The sequence below is a fragment of the Thalassophryne amazonica genome, chromosome 3 (assembly GCF_902500255.1).
Source record: "Thalassophryne amazonica chromosome 3, fThaAma1.1, whole genome shotgun sequence".
Lineage (NCBI taxonomy): Eukaryota > Metazoa > Chordata > Actinopteri > Batrachoidiformes > Batrachoididae > Thalassophryne > Thalassophryne amazonica.
Genome location: NC_047105.1, coordinates 102,469,366 through 102,486,183, shown reverse-complemented (window position 1 = coordinate 102,486,183; position 16,818 = coordinate 102,469,366). Strand labels below are relative to the sequence as shown.

General features: G+C 40.3%; 1 protein-coding gene across 1 annotated transcript in view; it reads left to right on the top strand.

Moving 5' to 3' along the window:
* Positions 1-16,818, top strand: part of tmf1 (TATA element modulatory factor 1) — a 55,774-nt gene that overhangs the window by 25,191 nt on the left and 13,765 nt on the right. Inside the window, 5 exon segments of the mRNA XM_034167181.1 lie at positions 1,090-1,182; positions 6,509-6,553; positions 6,555-6,603; positions 6,606-6,663; positions 6,751-6,945. Of these exon segments, the coding sequence (XP_034023072.1) occupies positions 1,090-1,182; positions 6,509-6,553; positions 6,555-6,603; positions 6,606-6,663; positions 6,751-6,945 (440 nt within the window).

Sequence of the window (16,818 nt, the reverse complement as noted above, 5' to 3'; positions counted from 1 at the left end):
TCCCACTGAAACTAATGAAGTGGGCGAGTTGTTATTTGGTGGGAAGGTGTAAGCTATTTTCTTGTACATGTGTTAATTTTTTCGAACAGCAACTTGGAGACTAGTACTGAACCCTCCTCAGATTTTCAGTTGCTGTAATATGACTGGACAGAATGTGGACTTTGGTCATGGATGAACATCGTGTCACCATACAACAACTTGTGGAGGACGTGGGGATTCATACAGGCTCCATTTTGACAAAGGATTTTGGCATGCAGAAAGTGTCCACATAATTTGTGCTGAAGCTGCTGGCAGAGGAGGAGAAGCGACTGCATCTGGAAGTCCTGCAGCCACTCATTCTCTTCAGCTGATTCAGGATTTCCTACCCAAACAGAACACTCCTGTGATTTGTCAGGGTCCGTACTGTCTCACACACACACTTCTCCCAGTTCTGCCATTGATGGAAGCATTTGTGGAAGTTCGCTTTGGAATGGTGTCCAGACGGACCATTTCATACCACATGATGTCTTGTTATGACTCAAGTTGAGTCCCTTTTAGTGTTGTTTTGAACAGTCAAAAAATCCTGTATTAACTGAGCAGAATGAGCGTCTTATGAATGGCCTCAATTATTTCTGTCATGTTACAGCAAATGAAAATCTGATGAGCGCTCACACGTCGTCACTCTAAGTCTTGCTGCTCATGACTGATCTGCTCTGTGGTTCAAGTATATGCAAGAAGGTTCCCTACACCTCCTCACCAAATGACAACTCGCTTGCTTCGTTTGTTTCCGTGAGATAAAATAAGGTTGAATGCTTTTTGGATGCGCCTCCTATTTACATTATAGCAGGGACAACGGAATTGGTGTCTGTGTGAGGTAGGATGTGGGTGTGGCATCATGATGACACCTCAGCATCGTGATGTTGATCATCCATTGACATTGATGATGCAGTTGTCCAACTGCTGAACCAGATTCTCATCTGCCTCACATTGTGGTATCAGGGGATAAGCACGGGCACCAGTGGACCTGTGGAACCTGTCACACTGTCATATTGTCGTATATGCTACTCCAAGGTTTACCTGGATAAACATTTACTCTCATGCTGTGTGCAGGTGGCTGACTTGAGAATGGCTCTGCAGAGGGCTGAGCAGCAGCAAGCAAGGAAAGAAGACTATTTGAGAGAGGAGATCAGTGACCTGCAGCAGGTATGCATCATTTTTAGCAGGCAACCATACGTTTTGCAGGGGTTTTCTCCACAAATTTGATTTGATCTGTAAGTGGCATATCTAATCTGATCATGAAAGAGGGGAAAAAGTCACCATGTGATGAGGAAATATGTCAATTTAATTAAATTTTTTATTTTTATTTTTTTTTTTTTACCAAAAATAGAACGATCCGCACCACCACAGCACTCCCATGCAAAAAGCTTTATTAATAAAGACATGATGTTTCAGACAAACTGCCCTTCCTTAGATTTAATTTTTTAGACATTGTGATGGTTCCCTTCATGTGTAACAGTCACTGGTCTGTCAGGTTTCTTTCTATGCCAGTGTCCATGTCATTTCCCTAACCAACAAACAAGTCAGTTTTAAACAGTGCTTGTATAAAGCAATATCTGACTTGAATAATGAGCTGAGGAGCGCTCCAGTTGCCACTGTATCTGGAACAAGCTAAGAGTTGTTAATTATACATCACAGCCATGTACAGAACCATTTCGACAGTGTTCAGGTTTTTTTTACCACTGTACAACACCGCAATGGATTGGGATCTTGGTTATCAAGCTGTGCTTACACTGTAGACTTTGGGCTGTAGGATTCATTTTCTGTATTCACTGACTCATATTAAGGGTAACGGGAGCGTAACCCTGTCCCTGCAGTCTTTCGGCAAGAGTGGGGTGCATCTTGCCAGTCACATACCGACAGACACATCTACTCACATCTTTGGTCAATTTAATGCAGTGGTGTCCAAAGTATTCCAGAAAGGGTGCAGTTTTCTTTGCAGCCACTGCCTCCAGCAGGTGATTTCACTGATGACCTCATCCCACCTGGTTAAAGTGATGTTAATCAGTGAAATCACCTGCTGGAGGCAGTGGCTGCAAAGAAAACCTGCATCCTCTCAGCTCTTTCTGGAATACTTGGGACACCACTGGTTGTCCCATATGCGTTCAGTCTCCCCCCCACCTGATTCCACTCACTGTGTGCTCTGATAGGCATGAGCTTTAATATGATATTAGGTTATTGCAAGGGAGTGCAATAATCTGGGCCAAAAAAAAAATTAACCACCATGTCCCCAGGTGGGCTCTGTACAAATGCTTTTTTTTTTTTTTTTTTTTTAAATGATTAAAAAAATGGCATATTTTACAAAAGCACATTTATATGTAAACATTCAACACACACCTCACATTAACATGTTGGTTTTACATAGAATGAATGAGTCAACCAATCAGTGTTCGCGTAGGCATATTAACCATAATCCCTTGGCATCTGTCTGTGTTTGTTACAAAACTTCAGAATTAGTGCATTATTAACATTAAAAGATATATGTTATATTTTAACTTTGTACAAATGACAGAATTTACATTAATGGAGTTATTCTATCTGTATTAATTTTATTTATAAATCCACACCATAAGTCAGCACTGCTTTATTTTCCAAGACCTACGCCTTGCTTTATTTTCCAAGACCTACGCTTCAAGGCGACGCTGCTGTTGAGTAGAGTTGAGCTTCGCTGCTCCTCTCAACTGCTTCACTGCTGGAAGCTATGTAGTAAACAGGAGCTTCCAGCAGTGGGCAGGGCGCACAAAGACAGAAGTGCTGACTCATTGTTTGGGTCTGTGGTCGCCTTTGATGCTACCAGAAGTGATCGTGGTATTAAAACTCAAAATCAGCTTGTTAGTAGTTGCAAGTGTACCGGGACAATACTGGAAGCTATCGGTTAGCTGTAGCTTCAGATAAATTTTTGGGTGGTTTATCGGTTTAGCTTTATAAAAGATAACTTTTTAGTTAGTTGATTATCTGATATCAAAGCTAACTTTTTGGTTAGCTGTGCTCACCACTGGCTGGAAGTAGCCCTCGCATAATACATCATGGGATAGTCTGTATGCCTACAGCTGGCATCTATGGATGTAAACAAAGAGGGATGCAATACTTTAAGTCAATTTTATGTACCTGGAGCTGTTACTAACTCACCATTCGAGGCAGCAACAGTAGTGGCAGTAAAAAGATGGTCAAAGTGCAAGTTTAAAAGGCAAGAAAATGGATCTAATGGAGGTGTAAATTCTGAATAACTTTCTTCTAGGAGTTATTACGTTGTGAGTAAATTAGAGTCCCTTTATTCAAAGAGTCATGACAACTGAGAACATGGCGCCATTTTGGGACCAATTGTGCTGAACTACTGAATGAACCTTTTATGTTTTCAGTGTGTTTTTATCAGTTAACTACATACAGCAGCAAATCCAGGTACAGGTTTTATCAAAATAAATCTAAAAATAGTTAAGCTATCAAATTTACATGAATTTACAATTGATGATGATTCATTTAATTACTTTTAAAGCCTGATTTATGCAGCTGCACAGCTGTAACTCTGTGTCATGCAATGACGTGTGTAACAGTTTTAAAGTTCTCTGTCGCTGGATTTTGCTTTATTCTGGACTAATTTGACCCTCAACAAGCTTTTCTTTCTAATCAACTTCCAGTTCAAAGGTAAGCTGTACAGTTTCCTCTTTTTCCGACTCAGTGTTGTAAATTTGCAGACTTTTCTGCCAGACACATTTGATCCATTTATAATCAGCATGCGCACTGCAAAAACTATTAAAATATTAGAGGAAAGAGTGAGAGCAGAAAAGTGTCAAATCACAGCCTTTTGTGGTGTCTGATTTAACAATTGCACATCAGGCTGCGTGTCAGAGTCTGAGCACGGTGTAAAAAAAATAAACGGCCAGGCTTTTAATCAAGGAAATGACTCTGGTCCCACATGTGAGGGGTTTTTAAAGGAAATACATTGCAATCGGATGGAACATTTTCTCCGATGTGAGCGAAAAATCCATTATACAAAATCCATTATATACGGTGTTTATTATATAGAAAACAATACAAAAACATTGGGCCTTTTTTGTCCGGTGACTGCTAATTTCCGGTTTATATGATGACTGTTTAGGTGAGTTTTACTGTACATGGTACTGAACAATAAAGTTACCTCTCAAAGTTTTGACTATGAAGTCGCTTCCATCCCAAACGGCTGACTTTATTTTCCCAAGTTTTTCTTCTGTCTGGATCTGAAGGGAATCTGTACATCTTGAAGCCCTTGTTGTATATATCTGTGCATCCAAATGCACAGCAATCTGGCATTTTCTGGCTATATTTAAATACAGATAGCTCAGCAGCGAACGCTATTTTGGCCCCAAGCTGGCACCATGAGTCACGTGACTGTTTTTTTTTGTTGTTGTTGTTGTTTTTGGCTTGTCATGTTGCTACTCTCTGAATAAAGGGACTCTAGGGTATACTGAGAGGTTTTATATCAAATGTTCATAAAATGCTTAATATTTAGCCTTTTCCCACTTGTAATGGGGATAGTCTTAGCTACGCATCTTGAGATTATCAGTAAGTGCATGCTGCAACGTTTCTGCGCTGGGCCAAGCACACGCATTTCTTGGTGGATGGGACTGAACCTCCGTAGAAAGAAAGAGGGAGGGTTGTTTCTAGGGGGTGGGTTCAGGAGGGATTTACTAAGTTTACGCGTCACGTGGTGGCTGCGATTTTGGCACAATTGTGGACAGAAGTACAATGTTGGTGGGTTGATTGATGAATTGGTTTAAGTGGAACAACGTTGGTGTGTCTACCATGTAAGTTTCTGGCTGTTGCGACATCGTTGGGTTGATGTTGGCTTGAACTTTCCCGTTATTTTCTGTCCTTCTGATATTATGAATCCACTTGTTTTGAACCGTTGCATTCTTAGCAAGCCCATTTCACATTGGCATACTCATGTTTTTTTCTCTCTACGCAGCAGTATGTTGAGGGTTACGCGCGTAGGAATGAAGGAAATTAAACATGTTTAATTTTCGTCGCATAGAGCACTGAACACAGTTTTAAGCAGGTCTGCGCAGCACAGCGTTACTGCCTGCAAGTCTGTGCACACGGCACTCCTGTACACAACCAAAAACTGAGTGCTGCATCCACATGACTCAGCTGGAGAACATGAGGAGCATGATCACACAGCCCACAGCACCTTGGTGTGATCAGAACAGGGACTCGACCTCAACTCAGAAACACAACAAAACAGCCAGTCTCTCTCTCTGTCTCTCTCTCTCTCCTCTCTCTCTCTCTCTATGTGTGTGGTGTCTGATCAAAACCTTGTGCTTTCAAATAAAAGCGCACATCGCTGCATGTCGGGCGATCATCAAACGCCCTGATGATCAGGTCTGAGCAAACCTGAAAAGAGCTGTGACTCTTTAAAGTAAAAGCCTTGTCACTGCATGTTGGTGCTGTCATCAAACGCCCTGATCGATCAGGTCTGATCAAATCAGCCTGACCTGATCGGAGCAACCGGAGTTTAAAAGTTTAACGAGCAGCATTTCTCATCACGACAGCCATTACCACAGCCAGACTCAGCAGCATCTGTAGCACAATGAAAGTGATCCACCAAGACAAAAAAAAAGAAAGAAGAAGCAGCCGCACCACACTTGCAGTAGAGAAACAGAGCGCGACTTCCACAGAGGCAGAAAATAGCACTGAACTGGTTTAATAGCGGCATGGTACATGCGGCAATGTGCACACATTAAAAAGCGAACACACGCAGCTGCAAGTACAGTAGTGTTCAGAATAATAGTAGTGCTATGTGACTAAAAAGATTACTCCAGGTTTTGATTATATTTCTTATTGTTACAATGGGAAACAAGGTTACCAGTAGATTCTCACGAATCCAACAAGACAAGCATTCATGATATGCACACTCTTAAGGCTATGAAATTGGGCTATTAGTTAAAAAAAAAGTAGAAAAGGGGGTGTTCACAATAATAGTAGTGTGGCATTCAGTCAGTGAGTTCGTCAATTTTGTGGAACAAACAGGTGTGAATCAGGTGTCCCCTGTGTAAGGATGAAACCAGCACCTGTTGAACATGCTTTCTCTTTGAAAGCCTAGGGGAAAATGGGATGTTTAAGACATTGTTCATAAGAACAGCGTAGTTGGATTAAAAAGTTGATTGGAGAGGGGAAAACGTATACGCAGGTGTAAAAAATTATATGAGTACAGCTTGTTTACAATGTGTTGCATGCCTTTGAAAGATGACGTGAAATCCAGATGCTACCACATCATTTAGAGCTATGAAAGCTAAAGGAACATTTTTGATAATATTGAAAGACCATTGTTCTCCCTTTCAACCAAAAAAATAAGTAAATAATAATGATATATTATTACAAATTTATTTAATAGAAAATTGCTTAAAAAGCGTCCTAACTGTAAGATGGGGGGTGTGATTGTGATTTTAGGTGAACCTTTTATAACATCCTGTATACACACTTTTTTTGTCTTCCACAGAGGCTTCAAGAGGCAGAGACTAGAAACCAGGAACTTAGTCAGAGTGGTCACATCAGCAACACGACCTCTCCTGCGACAAATTGAGAACTTACAAGCTCACTGGGGGGTCAGACAGCATCCTGGGAAAAACTGGAAAAGAACATCTCTGATAGGCTAGTGAGAGAGAGGGCAGGTTATTTTTACATTTAACAAAATACAAGGCTTGACCCTCTTATTTCTTGTACCTTGGCGGTCCTCTGAGCAGTGGACGCTCAGGCACAGCTGGCTGTTGCTGTTGAAAAAGAGCGTTCAGCAACAGAAGAAATGCTGTCCATCAAGTCTCAATTAGCTTCTCTAGAGTCCCAGAATTCTCTTGTCCGCCAAGAGAAGGCCCGACTCCTGGCACAGCTGGAGGCTGAGAAGAACAAACGAGAGAAACTGGAGGATGAAAGTAGCAGGTAACAATTTCCAAATGAAAGGCATCAGAAGGCCGATACTGATAAGTTTATATTATGAATAGTTATTATCAACAGTACATGCAGTGAACTTTGGTGGAACACGTAGACAAGTACAGTATTTTGGGGAATATAAGTTACATCTTTGACTCACGTGCAATGAATGATCCATCTGCCGTCGTCGTTGTCAGGTGCGTGGGCCCTACGTCAGAGTTTTTTCCAGGCACTATAGTTTCATGAAGTGTGGACATAGAGATTCCATATGTGGCAGCATCTTTTGTCTGGGTGATGACGAGATGATGCATTGTTACTATTCTATACCCATCCATATTTTTTAGGTAAAAACCTGATTTTTGACAAAAAAAAAAAAAACTTTGCCATTGGCTATAACTTTTATACTTTATGGAATAAAGTTTTCATATTCGCTGAAAGTATATTATTCAGTTATAGCCCTGTGATGAGGGCAAACAAAACAAAGTTCTGTTGATGTTTAATTTTTTTTAAATAAAACTCTATTATAATAGGTACTGAGCAAGCTAGGTGGCAGGCGAGACAACACTATACTTCTGGTTATAGTTTTGATATGGCCTCAAATAGACCCTTGAAATTGATAGGGATGATACATAGTAATAGGTGTGTTGCATGATATGACATGAGATCTGACATGGTAGTCGTGGATTAGTGATTTAAAATCATTTTGGGGGAAAATCTATTTGAGAACTTTGATTTCACACTTTGAGCATATCATTCTGTGGAAGACGATTTCGAATCCAGTTGTATCAATAACCATCCATCCATGATTCAGTTTCTCTCAGATGTGTTACCAAGGGTTTAAGTGGTTATTACAAAATATTATTTTGGATTATTTTCATAATTTCAGTTTTTTGAGAACTTTGATTTCAGACGATTGCAAGTACTATGTCACTTTATATGTCATAGATTCTTCAAACTTTGAGCGAGTGCGCTGGTTGCATGTGAGTCACATGGGATTATACTCACTCATAGATCTTTAATTAGGATTTTTGTGCATTGTTGTAATATTTTTTTTTATTATTATTATTGGTGCTTATTGTTTTGGTATTGGAATTTATTTTTTAGTGCTTTCATTCCTGCAAAAGCGCTATATAAATAGTTGTTAAAATTATTACTCTTATTATGAACACAAACTTTTTCAATATGCAAGTCATACCGATGTTGCACACCGAACAGTCCCCCTTAAACATTGGTCTGCCCTGCCTTCACTGCACATGCGTCATTTGTTGATGTTGATGATGATTTTTTTTTTTATTGTCATTACAACACGTGCAACAAAATTATCCTTGTACCCAATTATCTCAGACAAAAATACAGCAATTAATCCACAATTATTACTGGTTGAATGTAATAATGGCACACATCAGAATTAAAAACAACACATATACATTTGATATTGTTTATGTACGCTAAACCGGAAACAGTCCATCGTCCGAATTGAGGCAGAGTGGGTGGAGGCTGCAGCAGAGTCCCACGCAGCCAGCCAAGCTTTGGGGGGGGGGGGGGGGGGGGGGGGGGGCACTGCAGCTATGTGCCGCACAGCCTCCTGGAGTGGCAGAGAGCAGAGGTTGGGGGGTAGGGGGGGGGTGGGTTGTGCATCATGTGTGCAGATGAGTTTGTATCGGTCTCTGTCCGTGTGTGCATAAAGTCTGGAGTTGCCAAGACAACAGCAGGCTATAGGGGAGGACAGATAAAAGGGGAGCCAAATGCTTCACCAAGGCCGTTGAAATCCTTTTGGAGGATGGATTTCAATGCTGTGTAATGCTTATAATGCTGTGGTGCATTTGGGACCACAGCAGCACATGTGAGACTGACTCTCTACACCCAAAGCGATCAGAGGGAATAATGAGATTATTAACTATCAGATGACAAAATAAAACCTCTTAAATCATTCTAAAGTCAGTTTTAGGCAGAAACAAGGCTGTTTTAAGCAGAAACGTGGCAATAATTGCCTCATTTCGCTACTCATACACCAAAATGATGTAGGCGCAGCTGCAAGTCAGACATCTGCTGTGCTGCTGCTATGCTCTGATCGGTCCGCTGTTTTTTAATATGAATTTATGTGGAAATTATTGTTGTTCAAAAGCTTCAGATATGTGTCGCTGAGATAGATGATGACTGGAGTGCAGTTTTAAGCAGAAACGAGGTGACAATTGGTGGATCGCAGCCGATGCTTGGAAATGACGACGCTGACACGCTGAAATGACGCATGTGCAGTGAAGGTAGGGCAGACTGATTTTTAGGGGGGACCGTTCGGTTGGCGACACCAACATGTAAGCCAAAAGACCTCCCAAACTAATAAAAAATATATACTTATACGCTGGAAAGTACAAAGTACAGTAGTGTTCAGAATAATAGTAGTGCTATGTGACTGAAAAGATTAATCCAGGTTTTGAGTATATTTCTTATTGTTACATGGGAAACAAGGTACCAGTAGATTCTCACAAATCCAACAAGACCAAGCATTCATGATATGCACACTCTTAAGGCTATGAAATTGGGCTATTAGTAAAAAAAAAAAAAGTAGAAAAGGGGTGTTCACAATAACAGTAGTGTGGCATTCAGTCAGTGAGTTTGTCAATTTTGTGGAACAAACAGGTGTGAATCAGGTGTCCCCTATTTAAGGATGAAGCCAGCACCTGTAGAACATGCATTTCTCTTTGAAAGCCTGAGGAAAATGGGACATTCAAGACATTGTTCAGAAGAACAGCGTAGTTTGATTAAAAAGTTGATTGGAGAGGAGAAAACTCATACGCAGGTGCAAAATATTGATATTGCAAAAAAATGATAGGCTGTTCATCTACAATGATCTCCAATGCTTTAAAATGGACAAAAAAAAAAAAAGACGCGTGGAAGAAAATGGAAAACAACCATCAAAATGGATAGAAGAATAACCAGAATGGCAAAGGCTCACCCACCGATCAGCTCCAAGATGATCAAAGACAGTCTGGAGTTACCTGTAAGTGCTGTGACAGTTAGAAGATGCCTGTGTGAAGCTAATTTATTTGCAAGAATCCCCCATAAAGTCCCTCTGTTAAATAAAAGACGTGTAGAAGAGGTTACAATTTGTCAAAGAACACATCAACTGGCCTAAAGAGAAATGGAGGAATATTTTGTGCACTGATGAGAGTAAAATTGTTCTTTTTGGGTCCAAGGGCCGCAGACAGTTTGTGAGACGACCCCCAAACTCTGAATTCAAGCCACAGTTCACAGTGAAGACAGTGAAGCATGGTAGTGCAAGCATCATGATATGGGCATGTTTCTCCTACTATGGTGTTGGGCCTATATATCACATACCAGGTATCATGGATCAGTTTGGATATGTCAAAATACTTGAAGAGGTCATGTTGACTTATGCTGAAGAGGACATGCCCTTGAAATGGGTGTTTCAACAAGATAATGACCCCAAGCACACTAGTAAACGAGCAAAATCTTGGTTCCAAACCAGCAAAATTAATGCCTCGCAGATGTGGAGAAATCATGAAAAACTGTGGTTATACAACTAAATACTAGTTTAGTGATTCACAGGATTGCTAAAAAAGCAGTTTGAACATAATAGTTTTGAGTTTGTAGCATCAACAGCAGATGCTACTATTATTGTGAACACGCCCTTTTCTACTTTTTTTTTTTTTTACTAATAGCCCAATTTCATAGCCTTAAGAGTGTGCATATCATGAATGCTTGGTCTTGTTGGATTTGTGAGAATCTACTGAATCTACTGGTACCTTGTTTCCCATGTAACAATAAGAAATACTGTATACTCAAAACCTGGATTAATCTTTTTAGTCACATAGCACTACTATTATTCTGAACACTACTGTATAAGTATATTCTGACTTCATAGTGATGTCACTTATATTAATCAGTAACACATTTTTCTGATCAGTATGAACTTTTAATCAAACCTGTAGCCACATTGGTAACAGTAATATTACAGTAAATGTATTTTTGGCTGGCTAAATCAGTTCCAGAAGATGATCAAATGGGGGCACTAACTCAAATAATATTATGAACAGGTTTGGTGAAAATCTATCTATGCATTTTTTTAACACACACACAGGTGTGATTACAATACTTGTATGTAGAGTGACTATAACTCGTCATTGGACTGATGGTGTGTCGTCTTTATGCCAGTGAAAAGTGAGGTTGCAGGATGATAATAATAACTTTATTTGTGTTGTACTTACTCTTAGTAGGCTGGTTACAGTGGAGGTTCTATGGAATTGAAGCAACAGCAGACAATGACAGCGCTAATTTAATTTTTTTTTATCTTTGCACTATTAAGTTAGAACACTGGTAGTTAAAGTAAAAAAAAAAAAATAATTTGGCTGGTTGTCCAAATAAATAAATAAATAGTAAAGCTTGCATATAATGGATTCAGGTAGACCATCAAATTTAGTCTCTTATAATCAAAATCCATTATGTATAAAACAGATAAAATCTGCTATATATATAAAATGGACAAAATCTGTTGTTTTCTAAGTCCGCTATGGAGTGGTACCTTAAAATCCTAAAGCCTGATTTATGCTTCTGCACCTCTTTAACTCTGTGACCATGCAATGACGTCAACATGCGCGTGACCCTTTTAAAGTTCTCAGTTGCATCTTTATGCAATTTGCCACAGAAACAGTGGCTTTTTCTGGATTAATTTGTCCCTCAATGAGCTCCAATTCTTTATGCAATCATCAACCTCCAAACCAATGATACGGTACGTACATTTTTCCTCCATGAATTGTGGGTCATTTGAGCGTCTTTTTCTGACTCCTTGTTGTAAAGTTGGTCGTATTTGCAGATTTTTCTGCCAAACGTATCTGATCCATGATCAAAATGTAATCGGCAGGCACACTGCAAAAACTTTTAAAATATTATGGGAGAGGAAGGAGTGAAAACATAAGTGACAAATCGCAGCCCTTTCAGTTTCAGCCCTTTTAGCAGGTGCACCTCAGGCTCCAGGCGGGTTCACAGTAGGGCTGCCACAACTCGTCGACTAGTCACGACTATGTCGACTATTGGAAGCGTCGACAACTAATTTATTAGTCGACAAGTCATTTATTTTATTTAAGTCTTTGTTTTTCTCTCAAATCATAGTTTTAGGCAGGAGGAGCCAACATCCTGCCGTCATTTGCAAGTTCAAATTTGAAGTGTGTGTGTGTGTGTGTGCGCGCGTGCGCACGCGCTGCAGACTGCGAGCGAGGGAACCATCAGCGTGCTTGAGACAGCAAGCGCGGAGCAGAGAGAGAGGATTTTAACTTGAGAGAACATAAAAAAAAACACATACACAACAAAACCAAAGTGTGGAGCTGTCTTTACTTCTCTCTGCTCTTTCTCTACCCTTGCGGTTCTGATGACACCGACCTGTTCACACCATGTCGAAGGGCACCAACAGAAGTTCGGCATTTGCCTGTGGAAGGAGGAAGACGTTGCATCAGAATTTTGGCTCTCTGTTGGAACTGTTTACACAGAGACTGCTACCTGCTGCTTTGGACTTTGAACTAACAGTCTTTTCAAGACTTTTTTACTTTTTTAACTTTTTTTTTACTTTTTCACCGTGCTCCAACGCCTAAAGAAGACCTCTAACGGTCGAAACATCGCGACAGAGCACTTTTATCAGCTAACTTTCATCAGCGTTGGCAAGCTAACTAGCTTGCTAACGCTTTCGTTTTTATTTTTATTTTATTTTTTAGCACTGTTGTCGTGCGTTACCTGTGCTGCTCCACAGCCTGTCTAGTGGATTTTTATTTTATTTGAGCACCGTTGTCGTGCGTACCTGTGCTGCTCCACAGCCTGTCTAGTGGATTTTATTTTATTTTTTAGCACTGTTGTCGTGTGTTACCTGTGCTGCTCCACAGCCTGTCCAGTGGATTTTATTTTATTTTTTAGCACTGTTGTCGTGTGTTATCTGTGCTGCTCCACAGCCTGTCTAGTGGATTTTTTTTTTTTTTTTTTTTTTTTTTTTTTTTTTTTTTTTTTTTTTTTTTTTTTTTTTTTTGCACCGTTGTCGTGCGTTCGCTGTTGCCGTGCGTTACTTGTGCTGCTTCATGGCCTGTCTGGTGCCTTAACTAAAGCACTCCTTCTGCTGAATCACCTCTAAATTATTTATACATTATTCACTTTGCGTGTTTTTAGGAATCCGCTAGGTTGCGTAGCTACTAGCTCTTAGCCGATTTAGCATGGCGGCTTCTCCTGTCTCTCCCGCACTTTTCTGCTCTGGTTGTGAAATGTTTAGTTGTTCCTCTGCCTCCTTTAGCAGTAACGGTACTTGTAATAAGTGTAGCTTATTCGTAGCTTTGGAGGCCAGGCTGGGCGAATTGGAGACTCGGCTCCGCACCGTGGAAAATTCTACAGCTAGCCAGGCCCCTGTAGTCGGTGCGGACCAAGGTAGCTTAGCTGCCGTTAGTTCCCCCCTGGCAGATCCCGAGCAGCCGGGAAAGCAGGCTGACTGGGTGACTGTGAGGAGGAAGCGTAGCCCTAAACAGAAGCCCTGTGTACACCGTCAACCCGTTCACATCTCTAACCGTTTTTCCCCACTCGACGATATACTCGCCGAGGATCAAACTCTGGTTATTGGCGACTCTGTTTTGAGAAATGTGAAGTTAGCGACACCAGCAACCATTGTCAATTGTCTTCCGGGGGCCAGAGCAGGCGACATTGAAGGAAATTTGAAATTGCTGGCTAAGGCTAAGCGTAAATTTGGTAAGATTGTAATTCACGTCGGCAGTAATGACACTCGGTTACGCCAATCGGAGGTCACTAAAATTAACATTAAATCGGTGTGTAACTTTGCAAAAACAATGTCGGGACTCTGTTGTTTTCTCTGGGCCCCTCCCCAATCAGACCGGGAGTGACATGTTTAGCCGCATGTTCTCCTTGAATTGCTGGCTGTCTGAGTGGTGTCCAAAAAATGAGGTGGGCTTCATAGATAATTGGCAAAGCTTCTGGGGAAAACCTGGTCTTGTTAGGAGAGACGGCATCCATCCCACTTTAGATGGAGCAGCTCTCATTTCTAGAAATCTGGCCAATTCTCTTGGATCCTCCAAACTGTGACTGTCTAGCGTTGGGACCAGGAGGCAGAGCTGTGGTCTTATACACCTCTCTGCAGCTTCTCTCCCCCTGCCATCCCCTCATTACCCCATCCCCGTAGAGACGGTGCCTGCTCCCAGACCACCAATAACCAGCAAAAATCTATTTAAGCAAAAAAATTCAAAAAGAAAAAATAATATAGCACCTTCAACTGCACCACAGACTAAAACAGTTAAATGTGGTCTATTAAACATTAGGTCTCTCTCTTCTAAGACCCTGTTGGTAAATGATATAATAATTGATCAACGTATAGATTTATTCTGCCTAACAGAAACCTGGTTACAGCAGGATGAATATGTTAGTTTAAATGAGTCAACACCCCCGAGTCACACTAACTGTCAGAATGCTCGTAGTACGGGCCGGGGCGGAGGATTAGCAGCAATCTTCCATTCCAGCTTATTAATTAATCAAAACCTAGACAGAGCTTTAATTCATTTGAAAGCTTGTCTCTTAGTCTTTCCATCCAAATTGGAAGTCCCAAAAACCAGTTTTATTTGTTATTATCTATCGTCCACCTGGTCGTTACTGTGAGTTTTCTCTGTGAATTTTCAGACCTTCTGTCTGACTTAGTGCTTAGCTCAGATAAGATACTTATAGTGGGCGATTTTAACATCCACACAGATGCTGAGAATGACAGCCTCAACACTGCATTTAATCTATTATTAGACTCTATTGGCTTTGCTCAAAAGTAAATGAGTCCACCCACCACTTTAATCATATCTTAGATCTTGTTTTGACTTATGGTATGGAAATAGAAGACTTAACAGTATTCCCTGAAAACTCCCTTCTGTCTGATCATTTTTTAATAACATTTACATTTACCCTGATGGACTACCCTGCAGTGGGGAATAAGTTTCATTACACTAGAAGTCTTTCAGAAAGCGCTGTAACTAGGTTTAAGGATATGATTCCTTCTTTATGTTCTCTAATGTCATATACCAACACAGAGCAGAGTAGCTACCTAAACTCTGTAAGGGAGTTAGAGTATCTCGTCAATAGTTTTACATCCTCATTGAAGACAACTTTGGATGCTGTAGCTCCTCTGAAAAAGAGAGCTTTGAATCAGAAGTGTCTGACTCCGTGGTATAACTCACAAACTCGTAGCTTAAAGCAGATAACCCGTAAGTTGGAGAGGAAATGGCATCTCACTAATTTAGAAGATCTTCACTTAGCCTGGAAAAAGAGTTTGTTGCTCTATAAAAAAAGCCCTCCGTAAAGCTAGGACATCTTTCTACTCATCACTAATTGAAGAAAATAAGAACAACCCCAGGTTTCTTTTCAGCACTGTAGCCAGGCTGACAAAGAGTCAGAGCTCTATTGAGCTGAGTATTCCATTAACTTTAACTAGTAATGACTTCATGATTTTCTTTGCTAACAAAATTTTGACTATTAGAGAAAAAATTACTCATAACCATCCCAAAGATGTATCGCTATCTTTGGCTGCTTTCAGTGATGCCGGTATTTGGTTAGACTCTTTCTCTCCGATTGTTCTGTCTGAGTTATTTTCATTAGTTACTTCATCCAAACTATCAACATGTTTATTAGACCCCATTCCTGCCAGGCTGCTCAAGGAAGTCCTACCATTATTTAATGCTTCAATCTTAAGTATGATCAATCTATCTTTATTAGTTGGCTATGTACCACAGGCTTTTAAGGTGGCAGTAATTAAACCATTACTTAAAAAGCCATCTCTTGACCCAGCTATCTTAGCTAATTATAGGCCAATCTCCAACCTTCCTTTTCTCTCAAAGATTCTTGAGAGGGTAGTTGTAAAACAGCTAACTGATCACCTGCAGAGGAATGGTCTATTTGAAGAGGTTCAGTCAGGTTTTAGAATTCATCATAGTACAGAAACAGCATTAGTGAAGGTTACAAATGATCTTCTTATGGCTTCGGACAGTGGACTTATCTCTGTGCTTGTTCTGTTGGACCTCAGTGCTGCTTTTGATACTGTTGACCATAAAATTTTATTACAGAGATTAGAGCATGTCATAGGTATTAAAGGCACTGCGCTGCGGTGGTTTGAATCATATTGTCTAATAGATTACAGTTTGTTCATGTAAATGGGGAATCTTCTTCACAGACTAAAGTTAATTATGGAGTTCCACAAGGTTCTGTGCTAGGACCAATTTTATTCACTTTATACATGCTTCCCTTAGGCAGTATTATTAGACGGTATTGCTTAAATTTTCATTGTTACGCAGATGATACCCAGCTTTATCTATCCATGAAACCAGAGGACACACACCAATTAGCTAAACTGCAGGATTGTCTTACAGACATAAAGACATGGATGACCTCTAATTTCCTGCTTTTAAACTCAGATAAAACTGAAGTTATTGTACTTGGCCCCACAAATCTTAGAAGCATGGTGGTCTAACCAGATCTTTACTCTGGATGGCATTTCCCTGACCTCTAGTAATACTGTGAGAAAATCTTGGAGTCATTTTTGATCAGGATATGTCATTCAAAGCGCATATTAAAACAAATATGTAGGACTGCCTTTTTGCATTTACGCAATATCTCTAAAATCAGAAAGGTCTTGTCTCAGAGTGATGCTGAAAAACTAATTCATGCATTTATTTCCTCTAGGCTGGACTATTGTAATTCATTATTATCAGGTTGTCCTAAAAGTTCCCTAAAAAGCCTTCAGTTAATTCAAAATGCTGCAGCTAGAGTACTGACGGGGACTAGCAGGAGAGAGCATATCTCACCCGTGTTGGCCTCTCTTCATTGGCTTCCTGTTAATTCTAGAATAGAATT